This window comes from Cryptotermes secundus, unplaced genomic scaffold (assembly GCF_002891405.2).
Source record: "Cryptotermes secundus unplaced genomic scaffold, Csec_1.0 scaffold644, whole genome shotgun sequence".
NCBI lineage: Eukaryota > Metazoa > Arthropoda > Insecta > Blattodea > Kalotermitidae > Cryptotermes > Cryptotermes secundus.
In genome coordinates this window covers 298,719-324,627 of record NW_019742971.1, presented here as the reverse complement: position 1 = coordinate 324,627, position 25,909 = coordinate 298,719, and the positions used below count along the sequence as shown (strand labels likewise).

Here is a 25,909-nt window from a genome sequence, read left to right as displayed (position 1 = left end):
GCAAACTGTTGCGCAATCTTTTCAAAACTTCCAAGTAGAAAGCCTGGTTAACTGTCTGACCCTGCGGAACAAACTCTGAATGGACGACTCCTCTCACATCGAAAAAACAAATCAGCATTGTTTTCATGTTTGATTTCACCTGAAGAGCTTTCTTGGGGCAAGGCGAACTTGAAGTCTTCCACTGGCTCGATTGTTGCTTTGATTCAGGATCGTAAGCATAGCACCAGGTTTCGTCACCGGTGACAATTTTTGAAAAAAAGTTTTGATCATTTCGGGACTCTTCTTTCAAAGTACAGCATGCTACCATGCGACCTTGTTTTTGTTCAGCAGTCAGCAGTCGTGGCACGAATTTCGCAGCCACCCTTTTCATTCCCAAATCTTCTGTCAAAATAAGCTGAACTGAGCTCCAAGTCACTCCCGACAGCTCCACAATTTCTTCAATGGTCCGTCGTCGATCTTCCTTAATGATTTCACGAATTTTTTCAACATTTTCATGTGTTCGGGCCGTGGAAGGACAACCAGAACGAGGTTTGTCATCAATTGACATTTCACCATTTTTGAAACGGGAAACCCACTCAAACACTTGAGTTTTCCCCATAGCATCGTCCTTGTACACCGTTTCTAACATTACAAGAGTTTCTGTTCCACTTTTCCCGAGCAAAAAGCAGAATTTCACCGCCGCACGCTATTCAAGAAAATCAGCCATTGCAGAAACGACGATCACACAAAACAGCTGTCACTATAAACTCTGCCGAAACTAGTCCTTACTTTCTGAAGCAACGGTAGTCGGCTTATCGACTCAGGAATGTTAGCTCTATGCACTCATAGCGGCAAAACGCGGTACTACAAAAGCTCTGCCCACAAAAAAAATAGTTTAGTTTCTTTTGGGTACCCCATCGTATTTCTCATTCATTCAGTAGTATAATAACTTGTCTTAGATAATAAAAATCTCTTGAAAAACAGAACCTATTACAAATTTAAAGAGAAGAAGAAAAGTTACATCCCTCAACTAAACGATCCATAAATGGGGAGAAAAGAAAATACAGAACAAGTTCTTTTGCTGGTTCTAAAGTGATGGCCTTTAGGCTTTTAAGATTAGTGCATGAAAGAATGCTGTAAGGATTTATGGTTTAAACTTACAAGCTTAAAGACTTAGATTGGTTAAATGCCTAGATAAGCATTCCAAATGCTGCAGATGACATAATAACTATGCATAACACAAAATTAATTTTGGAAAGACACAAGGATTATCAGCATACACTACCTTCACTGTAAAATTTACAAAGCCTTTACATAATATATCTTTGACACAGAGAAGCTTTCTGATAAGCAGTAGCATCATCATTGGGTATATCATTACTCCTATAATGTGTTACTTTACCACATTATTATCCATTTGCAATTTCATAACTTAATTTCTTTAATGTGTGACAAAAAGTCTTACTTAGAGCTGCAGCTTGTAAGAAACAGGCTGCCAATAAAAGGAGCTGTACTGTCCATACTGAAGAATCCATGTTGGTACTGCTACCTGCAACACAGATGACAATAAAAATTGAATACAAATCACCATATACATAGTGTCACGACATTATTAACTGCCATTATGTCCAAAAACATAAGAAATCATACATTCTGAGTCACCACTTATATGATCGGTGATGATCTAATTTACCCTGAATTTCCCCCTAAGGCTAATGGACTTGACAACACCCACTAAAATAGCACGCTGTTGATATTACACAAACGTCTTTCGTATGACTGTTGGGTTTAGTTCAATCTGCATCATTTGAAAAAACACCTTAACTACTATGGCGTGTCTTTTATAAACTAGATAACATACGAATATAACAAGTGCTACTAAAATACTAGAGTACGCAGGCTTGTTCAGTCCATTGCCGCTAGTCGGGTGTAGTCCAATCGATCAACTGGACGTGATACTGCACCAAACGAAATAAGCACAGACATAGTTGCTGTTAGATATGTTACGATAAAAACTTGTTTCGCACTTATATTACAATATTAGAGAATATGTTATCCGGATTTTGTCATTCACGCACAATATTTACCTAACGCATTTCATTAGCCACTCACAAACATAACTCCACCATTCATCACGTGATAACTACATCATTCAATACAATGTGATTGAAATTTGGGTGTTGGTTGAAAGTGGTATGCAATCTCTATCCATTAAGCAAACGCAGATTTCCATTAAATAATATTTAATTTATATTTAAAAAAATATTAAAACTATAATTCAATTGAACTTACTGCGAATCTGCGTTCAGATTCGCAAAGAGGTATAGAATTGACTTTCATCGTAAGAGCGACATCACCAAATTTCCGAATTCGAATTTGTTTTATGCAACGGTGGTCTAAAACGTATGATGTTTGTTTTCCCATACTGGCGCAATGTAAATCTGACATAAATTAAAAATCATCCAAGTGTACACATATTTTTAATAACTGCATTTTGAATTAGCGCTTTGTACGTACTATGTGCACATATTCTTAATGGCTAACCTGACTTCTGCTTTGTTCTCATTCAATACCTAACAAGGTAGTACAGTACTAAAGTATGCCTGACACTGTTGTTAATTATTCATAACATCGACATCCTTTGTTCTTCCTTCATCACAAAGACGTGACTATAACATAAACAACCGACGAACTCGAAATCATCGAATACTCGAGCGCTACAGTAGATGAAACGTCGAGACCGGTCGAGACCTAATTGGCGTTAACTGCTCCATCTTTCCAGCACCACGATTATTTTCTCAGTCAGTTACCAGCGTTAGTATATGTTTGGTTATGTTTTCATAACCTTATTTTACTGCCAGAATTTCTAACCATGAATGGTGTATGGAAAGTCTGCATGAAAAATAACTTCGTTTTAAAATTGTTTACGCAAGTGTCACCGCAAGCTGTGTATTTATGTGCGAGGTACAAAAACTTGCTAAACAGAAATGTGGTGAGCGGATTTTGCACACAAGATTTCTGTGTCAGTTTTGATGATCCTGCAGTTCAGAAATATCTTGGAAAACTTATGATGGAATTTAAGACACTTCAAACAGAGGACGATCGGTATGAGGGCAACAAGAGAAGAAAACTGCTTGAAATACAGCCAGTAATTAACTTACTTGAGGAAAGGAAAGCAGTTATTGAAAATTTAGCTTGTTTAAAAGAATTAACATCAGGTTAGGATCCATATATAAAATGCTAAGACGTGGTATGTCTTTTACATGTGTGTTTGTTTGGGGTGGGCATAACGGTTAGGATGCAATTGTAGCAAGTGCAGTTTCATATCGGGTGTGAAAAAAATAAATGACACAAGACAACGTGTTTGAGATTGAAAATGACGTCTATTGAATTCAAGCCAGATATGTTACAGTAGAGTATTAAGAAAAGCTGAATGTAATATGTTGTTTTTTATCGTACGGGTGCCCTACCCAGTGGGTACTGGGGGCTCCCTCTCTGATAATAAGGTGGCCAGAGTGTGAGGCTGACCCATTTTCATTGTTTAGCACCGAGGTCTAGCATGCATGCAGCTTTACCTCCAAAAAAGTAAAGCTATCCATGTAAGAGGCCTTGAAGATCCATAGGGTTGTGAGACAAGGGTCCCACGTTATGTAGACAGTCAGCTCAAAGATGGCGATAAGGTTGTCAGCCTTACGCACCAGCCGCGCTTTACTCCCCAGGAAAATTATTTAATTAATTCCTGGTACTCATTTCTGTTAGAGGCTGAGTCGACCCCAGGGCCATAGTGCGGCCGGAAGGATTAGGTCAATTGAAAAAAATCCAATCACCTCATCAGTAAATAAACATGAATGACCATGTCCACAGTTTCAGGAGAGTGTCTATTACATAACTACGTTTACTTTGAGGTTTTGCAATGTTTGACATATTGTCTCAAAACAATTCTGGATTGTAGTATCTCATTGTGTTAGTTCAATTCATTACACTTATCCATCTTCTGTAGACAGCATGCCATTGATATTATTTGGTTGTGTAATTATTTATTTATTGTGAGATAACAGTTCAACTTTCAACTTTATTTTTGCCCATAACTGAAGTGAATACAATTAGACATGTCAAAAATAACAGCAAATACATGACATGTTAAAGTAACATAAAAATTACACAATGATCAGTCATAATAATATAACAAACGTTATAAGGTACATAATAATAAAAAATGCATAAGACCAAAAGAATAATATCAGTAATATAAAACACATGAACACAGTATTAAAATTTGCAAACCAAAAGACAATCAACAAACTGGTCATCAATTCAGCATTAGTTGAAATCTCTTGAAGAGAATATGAAGTGCTGCACAGCAAATGTTTTTTGAGATTCCTCTTAAAAACATTAAAATTCTGCAACACTTTTCAATTCAAGGGGAAGACCATAATCGGTATTATGCACAAGAAACTAAACTGTTGGTCAATAACACATGTTTCAACCATTGTATGGTAATCTTCAGGTGGTTAAGTGGCTAAGTATAATCAGCCTCGACATGATTTTATCATTTCAGATGTGTCTAAAGACAAAGAATTTCAATCTGCTGCTAATGAGGAACAGGAGATGTATCAAGAAAAAATAAAGGAGCTGGAAAACATGGTTTGTGAGTTAATTAACATGTTAGAATTTACTACATGGTGTTCAATTAAGGAGGAAACTTAGTAACACCGTTGACTGGGCCCAATACTCCTCACAGATTCCTACTGTAATTGTAACGGCGCACATTTATCAGCACTAATAACTCGTTCTGCTATCAGCAGTTACAGCAGCAATCTGTGAGGAATGTTGGGCCGGGTCAGCGGTGTTGCGAAGTTTCCTCCTTAACTGAACGCACTGTATTTCAAAGAGCAGCTGTAGAATCAAATTCACGTCACAAGACTATGATGACATTTACCTCAAATCTACATCTTATTTACACAAATGAAGGCTGTAATGCTCTGGAAAGAAAACCTGTATTAACTTATTAAAAGAATACTGTATAATTATTACTGCCAATGAAGAACAGAGTTCCCAGGAACATTCTCACTGAGACAGAAATGGAATTGTATATTGCTGCTACACTCAGAATATGAGACTAACAGTGTGAAAAATGTGGTTTATAGCTATATGATGCCTTTTTCTGTAGCAGGAGCTTCCAGTTCTGTTCTCAACAAAGGAAAAACTTCTAAGCCATAAGCAATGGGACTCAGCATATGTGCACTAATCATAAGATTACCTATTCCTTGGCTGTATGGGCCTCTAAGAACCTTGGCCTACTTTACAACACATGCACATTCTTCTTGTCTTATACCTCCACTTCTTCACATTTGGCTCCCATAAATCATTCTTTACGTCCAGCATATGTGCACTAATCATAAGATAACCTATTCCTTGGCTCTATGGGCCTCAAAGAACCTTGGCCTACTTTACAACACATGCACATTCTTCTTGTCTTATACCTCCACTTCTTCACATTTGGCTCCCATAAATCATTCTTTACGTCTGGCCATCGCAGTCTGGGATAACTCATTGTACTTATAACCTTTCCTTAGCCATTTTATTAAATTTTCCTACCAGCATGCCTCATTAGGTTTATTAATATATATTGTATTACAAGGTAAAGTTATTTTCCTTGTGCCCAACCCCCAACATTCAGGACTGGGGGCTACCTTTCATCTACCCTTCACCATGTCTGTCACAAGTGACTACTAGGAGCTTACAACCCACTAGCGTATCTCTCCACATGATGGGTACACATGGGAAGGAACGTTACTGTACCATTAATTTTTTTCAGTTTTGTAGTCAGCGCCCATAATTCGTATTAAAGATTTTTGGCATTTAAATCTTGGCTGTCTACTCTTATTCACTGAGACTTTTCAAATTTCCTCTTAGGCCCTCCTGTAAATGCTTGTACTATGTGTAAGATGATTTTCTTCCATGTTGTTCCTAGCTCATTTAAGAAACGATTTCACTGCATTAAACATATATCATGGTAACACGGGATTTATGCTGTCACAAACTCTCTATATTATTGCCTATCCTTTTCTTGTTATCTGTTATAAGCTGAAAAGAATTCAAAGTCTGTTTTTGTTCCTGTTTTCATATTATGCTGAGAGTAGTTAATGCAACATACACAGACTCTTATTTACTTTATTTCTTTCTCTGGTTAAATGTTCTTTTTATCAATTTAATGCATTATAGCTATTTGCAAGTTTCAGGTGTGATCTGTTGTGGTGTGAATGCATTTAGAAGCTATATCTTAAATCATGTATAATTCATGAATAATAATAAATTAAATTTTTATATTCTAGCTCCTGTCAGCTCTTGTGCCACAAGATGACGAAGACAGATTTAGTGACATTATGTTGGAAGTGTCTGCAGGTGTTGGGGGACAGGAGGCCATGCTTTTTGCCAAAGAGTTATTCGATATGTATTACAATTACATAACATACAAAGACTGGGACATGCAGACTGCTGATCTAGAAGTTTCAGAGTTAGGTTTGTTGAAACTTAAACAGTAAACTTCTGGGCTATAAGGCCCTGCAGTACACTGAGAGTCAACTAATGTTTTGAAGGAACATATCACCTCCATCTTCATGGCTGAAGAATGAGCCAAGCAAGAAACCAGTGTGAAGCAGAGCATTTGCAACCTGCTTCATGCTAGTTTCTTGCTTGGCTCATTCTTCAAGCCTGAAGATGGAGGCGACATGTCCCTCAAAAACGCTGGCAGACTTTCAGCGAAGAAGATGGAAGAAGATAGAACTGTGAGAACCTCAGATCTAAAAATGTACTGCTGCTTCTGCTTACTGCCACTGAACTAACCCAGTGGAGTAGAGACCTCCTTGAGAGACTAGTAGTTGCTTAGCTAGTCAGGAAATTCTTTCATGAACCTGAAGGTTAACTATCATACAAAAACGTCCCACTCTTCCCTATTCTGAGCCAAATGAATACAGGTCACATTATGAAGTATCTCAGAATACTAGTCGCTGGGCTGAGGTTTTGAACTGAGGACCTTTTGTATAAAAAGCAGGAGTGCTACCCAAACAAGTTTCATCAAGTAAGTTGTGATGGGCTGGACATATAAGTTAGATGAGGAAACAAGAAGTGTATGCACAGATTTCATGGGGAAGTCTTTTGGATGTTCAGATACTGAGAAGGATGTTTTGGACAATATTAAAATAGACCTCAGAGAGGAATGTTATGAGAGTATAATCTTGCTTGGAGTTTGGTTCAGTGACTGGTTTTAATATTAGTGGTTTTGAATCTTCAGGCTGTATTGTCACAGAGATAGATGCGTACTTGTTCCTAATGACATATTTATTTAATCAGGTGGTCTGCGGCATGCAAGTTTGCTTGTGTCAGGGAAAGATGCTTACCGGTATCTGAAATATGAGGCGGGGGTCCATAGGGTGCAGAGGGTGCCAGCAACTGAGAAATCTGGTCGAATTCATACCAGCACAGTATCTGTTGCGGTCCTGCCCCAGCCAGAAGAGGTACTGACTGACCACAAAGCAGTCCTTTTGTATGGTTACTCCATTGTCCTTTGGTTTTGTGCCCATTTGAAAGTGCTCACACTTGCTCATGGACAGATTTTCATGGAATTCACTGAAATGTGCTCGGTATTAAAAATTATGACTGAGTTTATGTTGCAGTAACATAGTTTTCCCTCAAGACTCTCTTTTAAAATGTTTCCATCTGTTCTTTTATAATGTGTATGCAGATATGGAGCTGTAACAAGAATTATATCCCAGAAAGTAGAACTCTTGATAACCACCGCTGTGAGAACCTGAAATCCTGCAAGGGGCTGTATATTCTGAATTGACTCTTCTACCTTACTATCAATATTGCGTTCATGTGTTTTCACACCCAAGGCTCTGATGAGAGTGGTACAACAACAGCACCTTGCTCGGAGAAAATTCAGTTGTTGTCATCCTTCTCCTAACCTCTTTCATATTCTGTTCTATTCAGAACAAAGGACAGAGTCTCCTCTCCATGTCTGCCACATCTTTCCCCCCTTCTTGATGTCCAGCCCTACCAAACCATCTCATAACCGATAAACCACACCATATCTCAGGTGGTTAGTCACTGGCTTCCCACCACAGCAGCCCGGGTTTGCGCCTGGGTCTGGTCATGTGGGATTTGTGGTGGGTCAGATTTTCTCTGAGTACTTCAGTTTCCCCTGTCAATGTTCATTCCACCAATCGCTCCACAGTCACCATCATTTGTCATCTGGGGCTGGTACAATAGGCTAGTAGTGGCTGCGGTACTCAGTCTCACCCCACTAAGAATGTTGTTGTTGTTGTTGTTATTGTTGTTATGAGTGATCCCAGAGGTTTCTTTCCTTTGAGATTTAATTATAATGCATGTGTTGTTTGTACTTATTCTAGTTCTTCTCTTTACATGTCCAAACCATTGTAATGATTTCTGTTTGAACCATCACTTAATGACTGACAATATAATTATTACTCGTATTATTCTGTGTTGGTGTTTAGTGAAATTTCCAAGTTCTTATTTAGAATTGTTTTGTGATGTATGATGCAGTGACTCTTATGAATAAGAAATGTAGATAGACTTGAAAGGATTCTGACGATGATGTATACTGTACCTCTTTTGGCTTGTTTTGGACTTCATCCATCATCTGGTATGTAAAAGACAAAAGACCAGTGATTGAGACTGGCTCTTCCTAATGGGCCCAACTGAGTAGGTCTATCCTTCCCTACCCACCTGAAGACGGAGACAGATCCAGTCTCCGAAACATCGTGGTGTTTTGCCTTTTACATACCAGACGATGGATGAAGTCCAAAACAAGCCAAAAGAAGTACCATAACAAATGTAGTTGATTATAAATGTACCATTCAGTCAGAAGGGACTTAAATTGTATACTGTAGTTTATAGCTCAGGTATTTCTGTACTGTAGTTTCTGAGCTTTACATTTCATACTAGCAGTTTCTTTGTAGGTTGATATTGTTCTACATGACAAGGACCTGAATGTAGAGACAAAACGAGCAAGTGGAGCAGGTGGTCAACATGTCAACAAAACTGAGAGTGCAGTGAGAATAACACACCTGCCAACAGGTCGGAGCTGAGTCTTACAAGATGGTGAAGCTAACTTCATTCCTGTTTGGGAGATGCCCAGACTGTATTAGTTCTGTCTATAAACAGTAATGCATCAACTTATCTCAGAAACGAGATTACATTCAGATTCAACAAAGCTGAGACAGAGTGCACCTGAATTATTTTTCAATTGGTTATTTAATGACACTATCAGTATGAAGACTATATAGTATTGAAGTAGGCATGGCATTTTCCTGGAAGGGCTGAGGAAAACCACAAATAACCTCAGTCAAAATAGTGTCCCAGCCAAAATTCAAATCAACTAGAGCCAGAAGTATATGAAAATGAACTTCCTTCACTATCTCATCCCTAGAGAAATTCAAATATTCATACCATAGTTGCTGTATAATCTGTAAAGACCAGGTGTGTAACGGCGCTGAGCACAAGTAGCTCGTAGAGATGTAAGAGTCTGTCACACGGAGTGACTGATGTGTCACTGCAGATTGCAGTGTCCGCAGTGTTCTAGAGCTCATCTTCAGCTTTTCTTTTGTTTCCCATTGAGTCACTTCAGCAGACAGCAAGACAAGGCATGTGTCCTATTTCAGGTACAAAGAACAAGTCCTGTATTCACTACTGAATTCAGATATCAATTAATCAGTGTCAAATAATGTAAAAAAAGAAAAAAAAGATAAAGCTATCCCCCTAACAGGCTGTAAAGGCCCATAGGGTTGTGAAATGTCGAGGCTTCCACATTTTCTAGATAGTCAGCTCATAGATAGCGGTAAGGTTGTCAGTCTTATATGCTGGCCGGCCTTTATCCACCAGGAATATTCCTGGTACCCATTTCTGTTAGACGCTGAGTTGACCCAAGGGCCTTAGTATGGCTGGAAGGGTTGGGTCAATTGAAAAATCCAATGACCACATCGGGATTCTAACCCATGACCTTCTGGCATGTAGCATAGTACCTCAACCAACTATGCTACCACATGCCCCCCATCAGTGTCAAATAAACCAAACAACAAAATATCAGTAAAGCATATGTAAATTTTGGACTGTGAGAATATGAAGGTGATCCTAGTTTATTTATATTGTAAGAGCATTAGACATTAAGTTGTGTATTTCACAAGGTTCTTTCTTCCTGGAGTCAGACATTTGTTGACTGTTTCAGGGGGTAGAAATGGAAAACGCATGAGAATTTTAATTAATTAAGTACTGTACCATGAAGATGTATGGGGGATGGAGTTCTAGTCCCATTATTCTTAACCTTGTCACTTTATCAGGGTGACTGTTGAACTCTGTGTCCAGGCCACTTTACCACCAGGCAAGGAGCTCCATTGTATAAGAGGCTGGGTGGGCTCCAGGGCTGGCCTGGATACTGCGGAGCAGAGAAAAATTTCTTACTTCTGCCAGGAATTGAATCCCAGCTGTCGTTATACTGACTGAGCTATCCTGAATATATAGACATTAATTTCTACGTACAACACTTATTTTCTCCTTTGTGTAAAGCTGAGAAATTGTGATATATATGTACATGCAGATTACAAAAATGTTCAGTCAGTCACAATTTTCTTTGGAAAACTACAGCTCTTATTTCTTTGAAGAAAAAAATGAAAATCATAATCTGTCATACAGCGAGAGCAGCAAGTGTGTAGCCAAATGTCACTGACCTGTTTGTTATGACACTGTCATATCATGCACTGATTGATGTCATAGCCAACCAGCTATCTCACTTTGTTGCACGTTAAGTTTGCATCCTTTCCCTTGAAAATGCTGAGTGGCAAAATGTTTAAGTTCAGAATAAAAATGTTCTTAATGATGATGACAGTGTAAATACATATCCAACAAAGTAAAACTATGTTTCCTTGTATCTGTTATCCTTTTTATTTCTATAGGATTAAGCGTGGAGTGCCAAGTGGACAGATCGCAGATTAAGAACCGACAGATTGCCATGCAGACCCTCAAAGCTCGCATCTATCAACGGCAGCTGGAGGCACAGGATGCTGCAACACAGGCAGCAAGAAAGCAACAGGTCTTTTTTATTCTCTGCCACACTTGTTGATTATTTATAAGAATTGCTGTTGCCTACACACCACCCGTTACAATGTATATCTGTCCTAATAGCATTTTGGTAGTTAAAGAAAACGAAGAAGATTGATGAATAATATTAAGATGAATCTTTTGGAGTTAGTGAAAATGTGAATTGCCTGAAATGACTCAGAGTATGGTCCAGTTGTGTGATTTGGAGCAAGTAGTGTTAGGATACTGATGTTTGTTTAGTTATTTTTCTGGTCAGAGCGCTTGATTTTATGAAATATAGACATTCAAGATCCATTTAAGTTCAATCAAGACCTTCATAACCTATTTATTTTGAAGATCCATTTCAGTATCATGACATCTGAATCCAGGCCTAGCAGTGACCACTTCCTTTGCAGTTTCCCAATCAAGGCTCCATTTAATCTTATTTTCCCCATTTGCACCTGGATGTTCTAATGTTTCTTTGCTGATTTTTTTATGCATTGTCTAAGTAGGCCATGGATGATGACTACTTTTCTTTTCATTAAATATCAACATGAAATTTCTGACAACTTATATTATTTCTGTATGCCTTTGTGCATAATTTTTAATTGCATACATGTGGAATGTTTTACATATATTAGATCTGTTTGATTTTAATACCCTGTAAAGGTATTCATCTTTATATGCTGTGTACTACATCTGTATGATGCAGTGTGTGACAAAAAGGGAACCAGTCCTCAGAAAACCCACCACATTTACCAGTCTGTGAGTCAAAAAATGTTAGGAACAACTGTTCTAAAGGCACTTCAATACTTCCATGTCAAAATTTTGTATTGTGTTATTTTCTTTTATCTATATTATTGTAGGTGGGATCCAGTATGCGTTCTGAGAAGATCCGGACGTACAATTTTAATCAGGATCGTATCACTGATCACCGTTTGAACGTCAACGTCTACAACTTGAGCAAATTCCTAGTGGATGGAAAGCAGCTGGATTGCCTAGTAGATAAACTGCAAGTGATGACAAATAGAGACAAGTTGATGAGAGTGCTTTCTAGAGCACAAACTGAATGACTCTTTGAGTTTGAGTTTCTGGTACACGGTGCCTCATTTCAATGCTGTGGTTTTTTTGTAGCGCACCTCATCAATCATCAACAACATCAAACATCACAGGCTTGGAGCAGATTTTTGCCATTGTCTTTAAATTACTTGTTATTTGTCTTTGTAGTTAAAACGTTTTTGCCTTCTTTGTTATAGGCATATTAATTCAAGTGTACTGAAATTGTATTGAACACTGTCCTCTATTGGAGGTGCATATATGTAACATTTTTCAAGGATGAAACTTTTCAGTTATTTCTTTTTGTGTACAAAAATTTTGTTTGCACAGTATTGACATATAATAAATATTTTATGAATGTACTCTGGGTGACATTTCTATGGCAACCAGAATTTACCCTTTCTGAGGAAAAATCATATTGTTTTGTTGGCATGATTTTCAGTATGGATACATTGAATCACAAATATGTACATGTTGGTATATCTGTGTATTTATGGCAATGAGGCAATCACTGTGAGATACCATCAGAGTCTTCAGATGTGTTGTGTATTGTAGATTCTGTATGATACTATATTGTATATAATTTATGTTGTTTCAAAACGTTGAGAAAAATAAAATAAATACAGCTTTGCCTGTCATGGGGCTGGACTGTGCTGCTACCTAGTGGCACACATGAAACCTATTACATTCATTACAGCTGTTCTAGTTCCACTTGTGACCTATTTACCGACTCTTCCTCATATATACATATGTGTGTAGAATATAATTAGCCATTTAATTATATTTCATGTACAGGTTTTCATGACAAATTTAACATATTTAATTCTTTAATCTGATGATCTGAAAATAGTAATTCTGCATAAATATGTGTTTTATAGTATTTTTATTTTGTGGTTTCAAGATCCTAATGTTAATGTATAACTCAAGTTTCTCGCTAGGATTGTGGGCTCGAATCCCACTAAAGTCATGGATATCTATGTGCTTTTATTCTGTGTTTGTGTTGTTCTGTGCTTATTGTTTATGCAGCGGCCTTGCAACATGTTGATCCCCCATCCAGGGAGTCCTGCCGACTGTGTACAGGATTAAGAAACTGAGAAAGTGACCAAGGTCTAACAAAAGGCTTGTAGAGACATATATATGTATACGGTGTTTGATTAGATTGTAATGAAAAGGAAATATTTGTTTTCTGTCTCAGTAAGTTATGTATCAGAGGTCGACTCTAACCCTGACCTTTCGTTGGTCATGATATCTGCTGCCGGTACAAGAAGGTGAAGTTGTCCTTGTGCTTAATTAGTTAAGCAGGAAGCCATGAAGACACATGGGGAAGTGGAGGTATAGCTCCACCATTCTTTACCTCAGCGCTATATTGAGTGGCCACCTTTACGTCCCTACCCTCGTGGGGGAAAGAGTGACCATATCCATTGGATAGGAGGCTGGGTGGGTCTCAAAGTCAGTCTGGACGCTGTGGATTAGAGAAACCCTGTACTGCTGGGAATCAAGCCCCGGCCGTCCTAGTAGGAAGAATGAATGAGACCAATATGATGAGTTAGGATACACTGCAGGAATACATACTTCTAAATTACTGGTTTTACGAAACTTTAAATCGATGCTGAAAATAGCATTTCACACCTTCAAGACCACGAACCTTTAGATACTTTTTTTTTTAATTGTTTCATTTTGGTCCGTTACACTATCAATCACAAAGTTAATAGAGAGTCCGTCGAGTGTAACAGTTTGTAGGTCACTTTTTATTATTATTTCTGCCTTACATGTTTCGGTTTGACACAACCATCATCACAGGCACTTGCTATAATTATGGAAACACTGTCGCTGTTTTTGATGTTCACAATTATGTTTGTCGTGTGGACGCTGCTACGATATGTTTACGTGTAAAAGCACAAAACATGCTAAGATAGTTGAGTACACTCTCAAGTTCTCACTTTTCATCCGAACTTGTTTTTAAGTTAAAACGCTAAAATGTTAAAATATTTGATATAAAATGCTGAACTCCTCCTTGTTAATTCATCCCGAAGATGGGAGATGTCAGCTTGAAGTTGTATGGCTTATGGTTTGATATGTTCCTGTGTGCTGCGTACTGCAGTACACAGCATTTTATATCAAATATTTTAACATTTTAGCGTTTTAACTTAAAAACAGGTTCGGATGAAAAGTGAGAACTTGAGAGTGTACTCAACTATCTTAGCATGTTTTATGCTTTTACACGTCAACATATCGTAGCAGCGTCCACACGACAAACATAATTGTGAACATCAAAAACAGCGACAGTGTTTCCATAATTATAGCAAGTGCCTCTGATGATGGTTGTGTCAAACCGAAACATGTAAGGCAGAAATAATAATAAAAAGTGACCTACAAACTGTTACACTCGACGGACTCTCTATTAACTTTAGATACTTTTTTTTAATTTGCGGGGCCTTTCGTGAAAAGTTAATAGTTAATGAGCATGTTAAGTAATTCCTGTTCCTGTTGATCCAAATGGTCCATTACCATGGTTACGAGAGTCCATCAGTAGATAATCTCTTTACCCAGTTCAATCCAGTCGACAACTTCACACCCTATTTCTCTAATATCAGTTTTATTACTATCCTCTCATCTACTCCTAGGTCATGTACGTGGACTTTTATTTGAGATCTTTCAACTAATAGCTTTATTTTTACGCATAATTCATCACCCCATGGGTACTACATGTCCCGCCCAGCTTATCCACTTTGATATTATGATTTTAAAAATATTAATTTATATATTACCTAAAGACTGATAGAATGTAAGGCTGAAGACTTGCATTCGGGAAGTATATGGTTCCAATTCCCACTGGTCCACCGGCTACCATAAGGCTTTTCGCAGTGTTCCTCAGTCTGTCCATGCAAATTTCAGAACAGTGCCCAAAATAGGACTCGTCAACTTCTTTCCACTTCAACTATCGTCATAACATTCGATGGTATATATATACCCTTGCTCCCACTTTGGAGCATAAGGCTAATTTCTCAGTTTCATGATCATTTTTACAGATGGTTGAACTCCTGGACGGGTGATCGGCTCGTCGCAGGGCCCCTACCTAAACACGGGACCAACACAAACACAGAATAAATGCATACACACCAAACATCCATGCCTTTTGTGGTATTCGAACCCACGATCCCGGATTCCAGGCGAGAGAAGACAGTACATGTCTTAGACCGTTCAGCTACCGTGACCGGCCAACGGTATATAGTTTCTAGTATTAAAGGCATTGTAAAAATTAGTCCAAATAGTATTGCTCCTGTCGGTCACGGTAGCCGAGCGGTCTACGGCATGTACTGTCTTCGCCCGCTTGGAAACCGGGATCGTGGGTTCGAATCCCACTCAGGGTATGGATGTTTAGTTTGTGTGTGCGCGTTTTTCTGTGTCTGTGTACAGGTAGAGGCCTTGCGACGAGCTGATCACCCGCCTAAGGAGTCCTACCGAATGTGTAAGATCAAGAAAAACCGAAGTGAACGGAGAAGTTCATGGAGGTAGGCCTAGGCCCACTGGGGCTGTAGTGCCAAGGGAAAAAAAAGTATTGCTCCTAATTGCTACTAGTCATTAGAGACATTAATATGAGACCAAACAGCAACGCGCAAGGTAAGCGGCTTCACGAGGGCTGCAGTTTCATAGACCAAATAGCAACGCGCAAGGTAAGCGGCTTCACGAGGGCTGCAGTTTCATAGACCAAATAGCAACGCGCAAGGTAAGCGGCTTCACGAGGGCTGCAGTTTCATAGACCAAATAGCAACGCGCAAGGTAAGCGGCTTCACGAGGGCTGCAGTTTCATAGACCAAATAGCAACGCGCAAGGTAAGCGGCTTCACGAGGGCTGCAGTTTCATAGACCAAATAGCAACGCGCAAGGTAAGCGGCTTCACGAGGGCTGCAGTTTCATAGACCAAATAGCAACGCGCAAGGTAAGCGGCTTCACGAGGGCTGCAGTTTCATAGACCAAATAGCAACGCGCAAGGTAAGTGGCTTCACGAGGGCTGCAGTTTCATAGACCAAATAGCAACGCGCAAGGTAAGTGGCTTCACGAGGGCTGCAGTTTCATAGACCTTCGCGGTAAGAACCACACGACGCCCCTTGGAAGGAAGGCCATGTCCTTATAGTAAACATCCATCAGGCGTGTTTGTCGTAACAAATGAGTGTGTTCTAAAACTCGGAAAGTTTTGTTGAGTGGTGGCTTTTATTGGCTGCTTAGTGGTTGGCTAACTTTTTGAATGTGTGTGCTGGCAGTTTGGAGTGAAGAGGCGGGAGGGAGGGCGCTGGAAGTAGCTAAAAGGTTTCCTTCCACAACAAGGGGAAACTTTCGTTAACTAATTGTAGCGATTCTGTTGTCTATACATCCGTTCAAGCAGCCAAATGAATGTGGGCCAACTTGGGGAATCCCCTCCACCAATGGACGGACACACAACTCGATTCTACTCTCTGCACTAGGCGTATTCGCTGTCGCATCTGTGTATAGAAAAAGGTCAAGCTATCCCTGTAACAGGCCGTGGAAGCCCATAGGTTGTGAGACGTCGAGGTTCCCGCATCTTCTTATAAAATCGGCTCACAGATGACGGTGAAGTTGTCAGCCTTAAGCTCCGGCCACCCTTTACCCTCAGAAGATTCCTGATACTCATTTTTGTTAGAGGCTGAGTCGACACCAGGGCCACAGTGCGGCTGGAAGGATTTTTATTTCTCTGGCGCCACAGCCCCAATTTGGACCTTGGCCTACCTCAATGAAACCCTCCGTCTCACTTCCGTTTACTAGATCTTAGACATTCGGTAGGACTCCTTGGACGGGTGATCAGTTCGTCTCAAGGCCTCTACCTGTACACAAACACAGAAAAACGCGCGCGCACAAACACACATTAAACATCAATGCCCTGGGTTGGACTCGAACCCACGATCCCGGATTTCGAGCGAGCGAAGACAGTTCATACCTTAGACCGCTTGGCTACCGTGACTGACATGCTGGAAGGATCAGGTCAACTGAAAAGTATAATGAGCCCATAGAAAATCGAACCTGCTACCTTCCAGCTTGCAGCATAGTGCCCCACATTCGTATATACCTTATTACTGCGAATATAAGAAGCATTCAGTAACTGAATGTGGATTTCAACCCCCCCCCCAAAAAAAAAGGAAGGAAGAAAGAAAGAAAAAAAGGTGCGCATTCCTCGAATTTAAGATGCACCTCAATTTTTCAAAAGGGGAAAAATATGTAAAATATGCTTCCTATATTTTCTCGGGGAATATTAAACGTAAATCTGTCTGCATCTTTACTAGGCTGTAGCCTGGAAAATTTGGAGTTCGATTCTCGACAGGGGTCCAGACCGACTCTGGGGTTCACCCAACCTCCTATCCAAATGGTACCGGGGGCTCCTTCCCAGGAAGTATAACTGCAGGTTCGTGCAAGTGACCAGCCAGCTCCAACTAGTGCCGAATTCTAAAATTTGTGGAGCCATAACCCGTGCGTCTCATGGCGTGTTGCTTAACCAAGTTCAAAGAAAGCTTTACTTACTACTACTACTACTACTACTACTAGGTAGTAGTAGTAGTAGTAGTAGTAGTAGTAGTAGTAGTAGTAGAAGATGGGATCGATGGTGTTTGAGGACAGGGTGTTGAGAATATTTGGACTGAAGGGGATGAAATGCCGGTCACGGTAGCCGAGCGGTCTAAGGCATGCACTGTCTTCGCTCGCTCAGAAGCCGGGATCGTGGGTTCGAATCCGACTCAGGACATGGATGTTTAGTTTGTGTGTGTGCGTTTTTCTGTGTTTGTCTACAGGTAGAGGCCTTGCGACGAGCTGATCACCCGCCCAAGGGGTCCTACCGAATGTGTAAGATATAGAAAAACCGAAGTGAACGGAGTTCATGGAGGTAGGCCTAGGCCCACTGGGGCTGTAGTGCCAAAGAAAAGGAAAAAAAAAGGGGTGGATGAAATAATAGGAGGCTGCAGAAAATTGAATAATAAGGAGGTTTATAATTTGTACTCCTGACCACATATGATCAGAAAGTTCAAGCCACGTAGGATGAGATGAGCAGGGCATAGAGCACGCATGGGATAGGCTTGCATATAGGATTTTGATGGGTAAACCTGAAGGTAAAAGACAACAAGAAATACCTAGATGTAAATCTCAGGATAATAGTAAAATGCATTTTAGAAGAATAAGACGGGGTGTACGGAATGGACTGGTCTGGCTCAGGATAGAGACCAGTGGTGGGCTCTTGTGAACACGGTAATGAACCTAAGGGTTTCATAAAATATTTGGAAATTCTTCAACGGCTGAGCAACTGCTGGCTTCTCAATAAGGACTCGGCTCCATGAAGTAAGTGATTGCAGTGGGAGTGACGTCTTGGTGAGGCAACACGAAACCCGGTTTCACCGTAAACATCCGAATTGTTTACACGAGGAGACCAGGAGTGTTGCAGATATGCAGAGCACCCCCATCACCTGGGTCTTGAGTTCCAATCAATAATCCACTTTCTGCGTCAAGGATCACAAAGTAACAGAAGAGTCTCTGTATTAAAACTTCTGACAATCGTCATTTTCAGGCTTAGAAAAGTAAAGCTTTCACAGATAATGACTTGACACCCTCCTGGAAACAAATGTAATAGGGTGACAGAAGCTTTGGAGGGAACGGCTGGACTTTTCGTGTGATCTTGGAGTCGTCCTAACCTTAAATAAGAAATTCCGGTTGGAAATCATAAAGCCTAATTTCCAGCTGTAGGCTTGCAATATCACAACTTTTGTATTATCAATGCCTTGCTTAAAAAAAAAGTAAAGCTCTCCCTGTTACAGGCCGTGAAGGCCCATAGGGTTGTGAGACATCGAGGCTCCCACATTGTCTACATCAGTGGTTCTCCATTTTGTCAGACTGCTGCCGGGTAAATTCTTTTTTCTGTAAGACAATGGTCCGTTATATTTGATGCCAGGGCCCGGTGGTTGAGAAACACTGGTCTAGACAGTCGGCTCACAGATGGCGGTGAGGTTGTCAAACTTACGCGCCGGCTGCCCTTTACTCCCAGGAAGATTCCTTGTCCTCATTCCTGTTTGAGCTTGAGTCGACCCCAGGGCCATAGTGCGGCTGGAAGGATTAGGTCAATTGAAGAATCCAATGACTTCGTCGGGAACCTAACCCGCGACCTTCCAACTTGTAGCACAGTGCCTCAATCAACCACGCTGCCGCGTGCCCCCCCATAAATTTAGAATCTAATAACGAACTGTAATTCAATTCATAGAGTACAGGAAGGATTCTTGAAAAATTAAGTTAAAGTTTTTGCTATGCTTAATTAAGTACCACGCCATGAAGACATATTGAGGAGTGGAGGTGTAGCTCCACCATTCTTGACCTCGGCAAGAGATAGAGGTGAATGGTTAACTTCACGCCCCAGTCGCTTTATGGCCGGGGGAAAAGAAAGCCCCGGTTCCCATTGGATGGATGCTGGGTGGGCCCCAGAGCCGGTCTTGATGCTGTGGAATAGAGAAATGTCTTTTGCCCCTGCCGGAATCGAACCCAGGCCATCCAGCCCAGCCTGTCGCTATACCGACTGAGCTACCCCGGCTCGCTGTGGAAGTGATGGGTGTAAAGTAAAAGTAAAGCTATCCCTGTAACAGGCCGTGGAGGCCCATAGGGTTGTGAGATGTTGAGGCTCCCACATTTGCTAGACAATCGGCTTATAGATGATGGTGAGGTTGTCAGCCCTACTCGCCTGCCGCCTTTTACCCCCAAGAATATTCCTGGTACTCATTTCTGTTAGAGGCTGAGTCCACCCCAGGGTCATTGTGTGGCTGGAAGGATTAGGTCAATTGAAAAAAATCCAATTACCTCATCGGGAATTGAACCCGCGACCTTCCAGCTTGTTGTCTATTGCCTCAACCAACTACACTACCGCGTGCCCCAAAGTAACGGGTGTACATTTTATTATTATTATTATTATTATTATTATCATCATCATCATCATCTCTTGTCACAGGTTTATTTACTGGTATTCCTTTTCTTGAACCAGTGATGCACCTCACCACTCAGGCTCCAAGCTTCGCCCTGTAGTACTTTCCGTAGTGTGTGTGATGTTCCCAGGATAGCTGTTTTTTGCAGTGAATCTATGGAGTGCTTACCAGGAATTAGTTCCAAATATTTTCTCAACCCTCTCGTTACTGTACCCGTGGCTCCCATAATTACTGGTATCACAAAACATTTCATGTTCCACATTCGCTGATTTTCGATGCTTAAATTTTTATATTTTAATTTCTTCTCTGCTTCTTTTTGTACTACATTATTATTATTATTATTGATATTGTTACTGTTGCCGATGACAGTGACCGCGCGGTCTAATGCATGAACCGTCTTCGCCCGCTCTAATACTGGCATCACGGGTTCGAATCCCACTCGAGGCATGGATGTGTGCGTTCGTTTATTCCGTGTTTGTGTTATCCTATGTATAGGTAGCGTCCTTGCGACGGCCCGACCCCCCGCCCAAGGAGTCCTACCGACTTTGTATAGGATTAAGAAACTGATAAGCAGCCAAGGCCCAATAAAGGGCTGTAGAGCCATAGGTAGACAGGTAGATAGATTGTTACTGTTACTACTAATTAGGTTGGATGCTACGACACTGTAATTCAGGCGGCAATATGTAAATTCCCTTTCTCAGCAGTGTATTTAAAAGCAAGCTCAGCTGCTCATCCATTCATGATAAGTTGGTTTTCCGTGAACGTACTAAGTAAATCAGAGTTGTCCACTTTTGACGTTAACCATCGCGTAGAGATTAGTCCCTCAGCTCGGAGTTGTCCACTTTTGACGTTAACCATCGCGTAGAGATTAGTCCCTCAGCTCAGAGTTGTCCACTTTTGACGTTAACCATCGCGTAGAGATTAGTCCCTCAGCTCAGAGTTGTCCAGTTTTGACGTTAACCATCGCGTAGAGATTAGCCCCTCAGCTCAGAGTTGTCCAGTTTTGACGTTAACCATCGCGTAGAGATTAGCCCCTCAGCTCAGAGTTGTCCAATTTTGACGTTAACCATCGCGTAGAGATTAGCCCCTCAGCTCAGAGTTGTCCAGTTTTGACGTTAACCATCGTGTAGAGATTAGCCCCTCAGCTCAGAGTTGTCCAATTTTGACGTTAACCATCGCGTAGAGATTAGTCACTCAGCTAAGAGTTGTCCAGTTTTGACGTTAACCATCGCGTAGAGATTAGTCCCTCAGCAAGGTACAGTATATTTCTGTGATTTATGTGGTCTGCAGAGGAAGTTCACTTCCTTAAGTGGTATCCCCAAAACTTAATAACACATTGACACTGTATAAACACGTGTGTTAGTTTGTCCAGACCCTGAAGGCCAAGAACATATGTCCCTGTGCTTATTTAATCAAGCACTACACCATGAAGACATACGAGGGAATTTAGGCGTAGCTCAACGATTTATGGGAGTGGTCATCTTCACGCCCCGACCTCGTTAACTCCAATGAATAGAACCCCCGTTAGCCTTTGAATAGGAGATGGGTGGGCCCCAGAGCCGGTCTGGGCACTGTGGAGAAAATACCCTACCCCTACCGGGAATCAAACCGCGGCCGTCCAGCAGCCCGTCGCTATACCCACTGAGCCATACCAACTCCTGAGTCATTTTTTTTATTCTAATGGGGTGGGACTAAGTCCCTTGTACTGCGGCCACTTCTGGCCTATTGTACCAGCCCCAGATGATAGGTGAGGGTGATTGTGGAGCAATTAGTGGAATGAAGATTGGCAGGGGAAACCGAAGTACTCGGAGAAAACCTACCCCAGCGCCACTTTGTCCACTACAATTCCCACTTGACGAGAACCGGGATCGAACCCGGGCCGCCGCGGTGGGAAGCCAGCGACTAACCGCTTGAGCTATGGCACGGCCCTTACTCCTGAGCCTTAGTCTTATTTATGTCGTCTGCTGTCTACTATATTGTTGTCCAGCGAGATTCCCACCGTGGGTCCCGGGTTCAGTCCCAGTTCATACGGGATTTATACTGGACAAAGTAGCATTGAAGTAGGTTTCCTCTGAGTACTTCGATTTCTCATTCCACCAACTACCCCACAACAAATAATCGTCGTTAAACAACAGGCTTAAAAAGAAGCTGTTTTTTCTTTTCCCTTCTCTCTTAATGTCGGTTTACATGCTCTGTTTTGCTGTCGATTCTTTGTAGTCATGGTGTGTAAGTACTCAGTACATGAACTGAATTGTTGTTGGTGTTTGTCTTCGTCGTTGTTGTAGCTGTCTGACAATTCAATTTCACGTCAGTCAACGTGAGATTTCTATAAAGCACATTATAAAAAAAACTTGGTGTTTCTGCGTAATTATAATAATTAATTAGATCAGGAACCATACTGTGATTCCGAAAATACTAGTTTCATCACGCGTCACCTACAACCCTGAAGATGGAGGCAATAATTTCCCTCGAAACATTTGTGCTTGTATCTATCTGAAATACTACTTGGGGCGACAATCTGAAACTCCCTTTGATAAAGTCTACAACCACACTCCAGAGCAAGATGTCTCACTATTTTATCTCCTCTCTTTACCCATCCAATTTATCCATTTTCCTTCCAATTCTCCTCTGCCTCGACACAGGAAAAATCTTCTCTCCCGCATGTCTTGATTCGGTTTCCTCTGTTCAATGTGATTACTTAACGAGAAATTCAATTACTTATTCATTCTGGAAATCAGTTTAACTAATCGTTTAATTTGGCCTAGGGGAGATATAATTCAGTTACATAATGAATTGTCGTGTCCTGGGTAAACAGCGTCTTCTCCGAATACAAAACAGACAAGAGTCAACATAGGAACGACGCTGTGAAAACGTGTAATATCGACCAACGGAAGAGCTCCGCGCATCTGTGGAGACCAATGGAAAGCTCTCTTGCTCCTCTCTATAGGGACCCTCTATCCAAAAAGGAAGGCAGACGTAATCGTTTAATGCGACGAGAAATGCAATTGGATTATAGAGTGACGTCACGATACCAAAGCCAGCTTTTTCATTAACGATTGGTCAGATTAGAAACTGTATTTGTCTCAAGTTCATGCAACCAGAAAATGTGATTGGTTAATTTAATTTGGACGAACGTGGAAGAGACAGTGAAAGAGAGAGAGAGAGAACGTAAGACAGACGATGGCAATAGAGAGTACATGAATGGAAAAATGGATTAAAGGAGAAAAGTAAACGTTTTAAAAACCCTTTCATGGTTCTAAAGAGAGTGCACATAAACTGTGAATTCCATTCAGTAAACATTACAAAGATCCCCCCCCCCAACCCACCGGCCCGTGGTCTGCAGCATGTGTTAGGGGTGGGGGTGAGAGGAGTAGTGTTTGGACTTTTGTAGCGATTGGCATGAGGGTGAAAGTGAAGTGAGTTTAGAGCACAGTCATCTTGGTCCTACTCACGACGTCATTTCACCCGGGTTTATCTGTTTATGGTTCTGCAGTCCTTCCGCTGGACCTTGGCCGCCTTTTCAGTTTCTTAATCCTATACATAGACTCCTTGGACGGGGGATCAGGTAAGGTTAATTATCCATGTGACTGACCGTGGAGGCTCATAGGGCTGTGAGACGTCGAGGCTCCCACATTTTCTAGGCAGTCGGCTCACAGATGGTGATGAGGTTGTCAGCCTTCCGCGCCGGTTGATGCTCATTTCTGTTAGAGGCTGAATCGACCCCAGGGCCACAGTACGGCTAGAAGGATTAGGTCAACTGAAAAACCCAATGACCTTATCGGGGATCGAACCCGCGATCTTCCGGCTTGTAGCATAGTTCCCCCGTGTCTTTTCTTAAGTACTACAATAAATAGTGTGAGTACGGGTAGCGCAGTCGGTATAGCGACTGCCTACGGCCTGGCCGAACTAGGGGTCGAAGTTCGAGTCCCAGTAGGTTCAATATTTTCTATTTTCCATATCGTCCAGATCGGCTCTGGGGCTCACCCAGCCTCCCTTACAATAGGTACCGGGGACGCTTTCCCCCAGGGTAAAACGGCAGGGACGTGTAGCTGACAACTCACCTCCAGCTAGTGCCGAGTTCAAGAAAGTGTGGATCTATACATCCACTCCCCCATACGCCTTCATGGCGTAGTGCTTAATTAGTTAAACACAGAGATAACTTTATCTTTACCTTACTATAATAAATGGTGGTCCTGAAAATACAAGTTCACTTACTGGCCACTTATTTTAATATTATCCTCACGTGTACGTCTACACCTTCCAAGTTTTATCTTCCCTTCGAAGTTTCCGAGTAATATTCTGATGATTTTCTCATTTCCTCCACGAGTAGACATAGGCCATACGTGTATCTTTGTTTTAGACAGGCATCACTCCACTCGGGGTTTATCGGAATCCATTTTGTTTCATGATTCCAGTGTTCAATGCGCTTCTTGCTTTGCCGATGTGTATCAAGAAGAGAGGTGATTACACGACTGGGGCATCTGTCTCCATTCTCTCTGTGAACGTGCCTGCTAGCCTCACTGCACGTGTTTGTGTGTGAAGCCATCCTTGCTGAATTATACAGCACAGCAGTAAACCGTAGTTAATTAATTCGCAGTAGCTTATTAGTTATGGCGACACGATCAATACAAATGCGACCGGGACAGCCAACAGTGCTGCCTCTAGCCTAGGAACAGCGCAATTGCTTCTGGGAGCAACCGTCATGTAAAGTCTATCCGCTCTACGAACAAGGTTACGTCACACCTTATGTTCACAACCTTACGTATGAATAAGAAGCCATTTGTAAGCATGTTTGAATATCCTATCGGCGTATTAGGCTAACACCTGAAGTCCGTTTAATATGGAATATACCAACTTTCTAATGATGATATAAGGCTCTGTGTCAGTAACCACAGATGACGTACTCTCGTTCCTATAGTGGATGGAGTATAGCAAAATCGTTACCAAATAAGTGATCATTCTCTCACTCACTCGCTCATGGAGCTGAGCCCTTCTTCAGAAGCTGCCACTCGTGCAGCTACTCAGGAACTTCCCAGGATTTCATGGAACCCGAAGGTTCATTACCGTGTTCACAAGAGCCCTCCACTGGCCCAAATCCTGAGCCAGATTAATCCAATGCATGGCATTCTATCTCTCTAAGATCCATTTTAAAATTGTCCACCCACCTACGTCTTGGTCTTCGCAGTGGTCTCTTTCCTTCTCGCTTTCCCATCAATATCCTATATGCATTCCTCTTCTCCCCCCTCCGTGAGTGCTCATTCTCAAGCAACAAATAGTTTTCTGGTGTATCATCAAACTGGGGGAGAGACTGATGAATAATGAATTTAAAAGAATGTGGAAGTTTGCGGTTGTGACGTAACTTAGGTAATACTATTTCATTTGACTGAATGGAAGCAGAAGAAACATGAACATTCCCATTCAAGATACCCGGTATCCCAGTCAAGACTCGAACCAGTGACCTGAATACGTGTCTAGTGCTTTGCCGCTACAGTAACATGTTCGGTAGAGAAACTGTTAAACATAGTTTACTGAAGATCTGAATTTCTCAATACAGTGAATACTATCACGTGTTTGGAGTGACTATAGACATGGTTTGGATTGGTAGTATGATTCATTGGCCTCTTTGATGCAGCGCGCGCCTACACTTTTCGGTACACTGTTACACACATAAACACACACTAGTGTCCACAGTCATGTCTTCGCTGCCGTTGCTTGGTAGTGGCTTCTAAAAGCAACAGCTCAAAATGACGGAACCGCAGCAGATATCTAATTCACCAAGCAACTCTTCACTAAAATCACTGACTCAGAGTCAGAGTCAGA

The 25,909-nt window shown here is 41.3% G+C and overlaps 2 protein-coding genes across 9 annotated transcripts in view; one reads left to right on the top strand and one right to left on the bottom strand.

Moving 5' to 3' along the window:
• Nucleotides 1–2,641, bottom strand: part of LOC111873608 (neuroglian) — a 27,558-nt gene extending 24,917 nt beyond the window's left edge. For 3 of the 5 annotated variants that reach the window (XM_023868463.2, XM_023868465.2, XM_023868464.2), the window contains exons 1-2: nt 2,524–2,641; nt 1,445–1,528 (exon numbers count right to left, since the gene is read on the bottom strand). In XM_023868463.2, coding sequence (XP_023724231.1) covers nt 1,445–1,528; nt 2,524–2,545 — 106 coding nt within the window. In that variant the 5' untranslated portion in view covers nt 2,546–2,641. Of the gene's footprint in view, nt 1–1,444; nt 1,529–1,672; nt 1,887–2,066; nt 2,122–2,523 lie in introns of those variants that run through there. The other 2 variants (XM_023868466.2, XM_023868467.2) reach the window with 2 other exon arrangements.
• Nucleotides 2,642–2,713: 72 nt separating this feature from the next.
• LOC111873609 (peptide chain release factor 1-like, mitochondrial) lies at nt 2,714–12,771 on the top strand. Of its 4 annotated transcripts, none has more exons than XM_023868472.1 (7): nt 2,714–2,793; nt 4,538–4,623; nt 6,315–6,501; nt 7,333–7,496; nt 8,961–9,078; nt 10,950–11,086; nt 11,940–12,771. In XM_023868472.1, exons 2-7 carry the CDS (start codon nt 4,588–4,590, stop codon nt 12,144–12,146), a joined length of 849 nt encoding a protein of 282 aa, XP_023724240.1. In that variant the 5' UTR covers nt 2,714–2,793; nt 4,538–4,587; the 3' UTR covers nt 12,147–12,771. The 4 variants fall into 4 exon arrangements, with proteins under 4 accessions (XP_023724240.1, XP_023724236.1, XP_023724237.1 ...); XM_023868468.2 differs by having other exon boundaries at nt 2,768–3,197; XM_023868470.2 differs by having other exon boundaries at nt 2,784–2,971.
• The last annotated feature ends 13,138 nt before the right edge of the window (nt 12,772–25,909 follow it).

Coding starts and splice junctions, on each gene's coding strand:
- LOC111873609 (XM_023868468.2), top strand. CDS start 2,852: ATGAATGGTGTATGGAAAGTCTGCATGAAAAATAACTTCGTTTTAAAA. Junction 7,497..8,960: donor TCCTGCCCCAGCCAGAAGAG/GTACTGACTGAC, acceptor GTTTCTTTGTAG/GTTGATATTGTTCTACATGA. Junction 9,079..10,949: donor AATAACACACCTGCCAACAG/GTCGGAGCTGAG, acceptor TTATTTCTATAG/GATTAAGCGTGGAGTGCCAA.